Source organism: Dipteris shenzhenensis, chromosome 15 (assembly GCF_047967505.1).
Source record: "Dipteris shenzhenensis isolate YYH24624 ecotype China chromosome 15, Dip_SZ_1.0, whole genome shotgun sequence".
In the NCBI taxonomy this organism is placed as follows: domain Eukaryota; kingdom Viridiplantae; phylum Streptophyta; class Polypodiopsida; order Gleicheniales; family Dipteridaceae; genus Dipteris; species Dipteris shenzhenensis.
The window spans coordinates 52,938,628-52,942,543 of NC_141610.1; the positions used below are offsets into that span (position 1 = coordinate 52,938,628).

General features: G+C 45.9%; 1 protein-coding gene across 2 annotated transcripts; it reads right to left on the reverse strand.

The window, feature by feature from the left end:
* Nucleotides 1–228: 228 nt before the first annotated feature.
* LOC147893970 (pentatricopeptide repeat-containing protein At1g15510, chloroplastic-like) lies at nucleotides 229–3,214 on the reverse strand. Of its 2 annotated transcripts, none has more exons than XM_087386584.1 (2): nucleotides 2,999–3,214; nucleotides 229–2,893 (listed from the first exon to the last, which is right to left on the reverse strand). In XM_087386584.1, the coding sequence occupies exon 2, from the start codon at nucleotides 2,786–2,788 to the stop codon at nucleotides 668–670; it is 2,121 nt and encodes a 706-aa protein (XP_087242710.1). In that variant the 5' UTR covers nucleotides 2,789–2,893; nucleotides 2,999–3,214; the 3' UTR covers nucleotides 229–667. The 2 variants fall into 2 exon arrangements, with proteins under 2 accessions (XP_087242710.1, XP_087242711.1); XM_087386585.1 differs by having other exon boundaries at nucleotides 229–2,916.
* Nucleotides 3,215–3,916: the final 702 nt, after the last annotated feature.

The window sequence follows — 3,916 nt, forward strand, 5'->3', positions numbered from 1 at the left end:
ACAAGTAAAAGAGCAGCAGGCTATAGCACATAATAAGAAGATACTACGCATTGGAGGGCTGCCCAAGGATCGCCTTGGCCCTTTTAATGAAGAAGATGATTACACAGCAGACGAGAGGATTGCATGTCTCAAGAAGGAAATACCACAAGTAGAGTGGGATCATAATGATATCAGCTGTGCCCCCCAAACAAGAATGCGAGTACAAGTTGTTTTCAAGAAGAGAGCACAAGGATTTGGATCTCTCAGGAACTCACCTTAACTCAGCTCAAGCAGAGGAGTGTCGAGCCCACCAAAATGAAGGATGCACGTAAAGCTGGAAAATGGGCTGTGTATCAAGATGGAACAACACTAATTAGAGACTTCAAATCTAAATCTAAAGACTCAAACTGATGTTATGAAGGCCACTTCTATTAGTTTTATAGTCCTAGTATGTATCCGTGTGATATAATAATCGAGCTGAAATGCCATGTGCACTCCTCGACCCTCTGGCTTATCCAGATGTTGCAAGTCTTTTTGACATTTTGTACTTTGTTCCAAAGACCTGTGAGGTCTCCTGCGGACGTTCATATGACTCTCTCTCTCTCTCTCTCTCTCTCCAGGAAATGCTTCTGCTTCAATGAGCAGTTTCCTTACTCTCATTGCCTCACCTTCTTCTCTTCCTCTTGCATTAAACATCTGCACAGATGTTAGACATCAAGACATAAGATACAGCATTCTTTTCATCCAACTGCACTGCATGTTCAAAGGCCAGCCTTCCAAGCTCGACATTACCCCACTTTTGACAAGCACCCAACACAGTATGCCACACCACGAGATTAGGATGGAAAGGCATCTTTTTAACCATGGCGACCGCCTCATTTAATTGGCCTGCACGGCCAAGGAGATCAACCATAGCAATGTGGTGCTCAATAGTTGGAATGATGTCATAGTCTCTGCTCATGGCCTCAAAGTAATTTGGGCCCTTATCCACTAAACCCATGTGACTGCATACAGTAAGAACAACAGAGAATGTGACACCATTTGGCTTGATTCCTTCTACTTTCATTCTCTCAAGCATATGGAAAACAATTTCATATTCTCCTAGCTGGGCATATCCTGAAATCAGTTCAGTCCATGAGACCTTGTTTTGAACTGGCAGTTTGTCAAACGCTGCCTGAGCTTCTGCAACAGACCCACATTTGGCATACATGTCCACCAAAGCATTGCCAACAACAAGGTCTCTTTCCGGCCCCTTTCTGGCTATCTCGGCATGTATTTCTCGGCCCTTCTCCATGGCCCCTATGCTACCACAAGCTTTCAAGCTGCAAGAAAAGGTAAAAGCATTTGGAGAGAAACCTTCCAGTTGCATCTGTTCCAGGCAGTTCAGTGCTTCCTCACCAAGCCCATGCTCAGCATATCCTGCCATGAGTGCAGTCCATGAGAATACATCTCGAGCTGGCAGCTTGTCAAATGCTTCCCATGCTTCTGCAAAAAAGCCACATTTGGCATACATATCCACCAAGGTTGTCCCAACAAAAACATCTCTTTCCAGTAGCCCCTTTCTGGCTATCTCCGCATGTATTTCTCGGCCCTTGTCCATGGCTCCTATGGTGCCACAAGCTTTCAAGCTGCAAACAAATGTGACAGCACTTGGAGAGAGACCCTCCAGTTGCATTTGTTTGAAACAGTTCAGCGCTTCTTCACCAAGCCCCTGCTCAGCATATCCTGCTATCAGTGCATTCCATGGGACCTCATTCCGAACTTCCAGCTTGTCAAACGCTTCTTGTGCTTCCGCAAGGCAGCCACATTTGACATACATATCCACCAAGGTGCTGCCAACAACAAGATCTCTTTCCAGCCCCTTTCTGGCCATCTCGACATGCATTTCTTGGCCCTTGTCAATGGATCCTATGCTGCCACAAGCTTTCAAGCTGCAAAGAAATGTGACAGCATTCGGAGAGAGACCCTCCAGTTGCATCTGTTCGAGATAGTGCAGCGCTTCCTCACCAAGCCCATGCTCAGCAAACCCTGCAATTAGTGCATTCCACGAGACCTCACCTCGAACTGGTAGCTTGTGAAATGCTTCTCGTGCTTCCGCAAGTGGGCCACATTTGGCATACATATCCACCAAAGTACTACCAATAAAAAGATCTCTTTCCAGCCCCTTTCTGGCAATTTCTGTGTGCATTTCTCGGCCTCTTTCTAAATCCTTCATCCTAGCACAAGCCTTCAGTACAGCCACGAAGGTATACTTGTTAGGGAGTACAAACTCCTCTTGCATTTTTTGGTGAAGGTTGAGAGCATGCTTTGAATCCCCAAATTCAATATAACCCCAGATGAGAGAATTCCAAGAATACACATTCCGATCAACCACCTTGTTAAAAACCTGCTCAGCATCGTACATTCTTCCAACTTGGATCAACATTGGGACGAGGTGATTCCTAAGACATCTATGATCTTCCAACCCGTTTTTGCACAAATAGGCATACAAGCGCTTGGAATGTGCTAGATTTTTCTTTGTTCTGCACTTATGTAAGATGCATGTAAGGTTCTGAACTGAAGGCGGCTGAAAACTCAGTTCCATAGACGTGAGTGCCTCCTCTAAGCTTAGTGTTTCCCAGGCACTTTTGTGGAACAGTTCTTGTGCTTTAGATGCATTGATCTTTACTCCAGCCTTAACACAATTCTCCACCAAGCCACGGTCTTGGGTGGATGCTTTGGGCTTTTTCTCGTGCATGCCTTTAACCCAACCTGGATTGTACCAGCCGTCTATCCATAGCAAATCTAGAGATTTACCTGAGCAAGTCATTCAGTTCAGACTCATCGCACACTTACTTTGCTCTCTCGGTTGTACCCACCACTGGGAGGGCTCCCAAGAAGTACTCCCTCCATAAAAGCTTCGTCCTTGCCCTACCTGCGAACAGCGACAACCACAGCCTTATCGGGTGACGGAGGAAAATGTTAGCCGGGGTTTCCTCAATTTCCACCGTGGCAAAAATACACTGAAGCACGGCAATACCTGAACGCGAACATTCCTCCGCCACCCGTCCGGGATAATCCATGCTTGATTGCCTGCGCAGATGAGCTGCCAGCCAGTCGAAGTGTGTATCTCCGCTATTGAAAAACACGGGGCCGTGCACCTGAGCGAAAACGGGGCTAATTACGGGAAATTCCTATTAATTAGTTTCATTAACTATTACGAGGGGTGAAAACGAAGATCTATGATTAAACAAGAGGCACTAGACTCCAAGATGAATAGAATAGAGCGCAATATTTATCACACCGCTTAGCCACTTGAAGAAAAAGAACAAGATAGATTGCCTTATCACTCAGCCACTTCCACCTTGTTGGGAACCCCAGAAAGGGCCAAACACTTTCGATATCTACACCACATATCCACCATTTTTAGGTCCCATCTTTGGCTGTTATGACCACAATAGGCTTGTCTAGGAATCTAACCTCTGAAGGTGGCCCTTGGGAGGAGGTCATCGGGCAAGATGATTCACCTTTTAAATAGGATTGGCTCAATGCAATGAGTTTCATAGGCAGAAGAGCCCTTCGATGCTCGGTAGAACTCTATTTGATCATAGACTATACATGGAGGCTCATCAGAGCTCCAAAGGTCTACTAAGACAGATGTTTGACCTCACTTTCAACTTGATAACATTCCTACTCATTGGGAAGAATCCCAGAGGCAAGAGAAGACCCTCGAGAAGAAGGCTAACAAGCGAACACCTAGTGTGGTTGCGAGGCTTATAGGTCTTGAAGCTATGCCATCTCTAGAGCCTTGTGGAGAAAGGGGAGCATATGACAATAAGGAAGCTTCGTTGAGCTACGATCTGCTGCAGCAGGCAGCAGGAAGGGCGCTAAGCAATAAGAGATTCAAGTCGATAGGCCATCAGTGAGTGGAACTCATAGTGTGCTCAAACACGTAAAG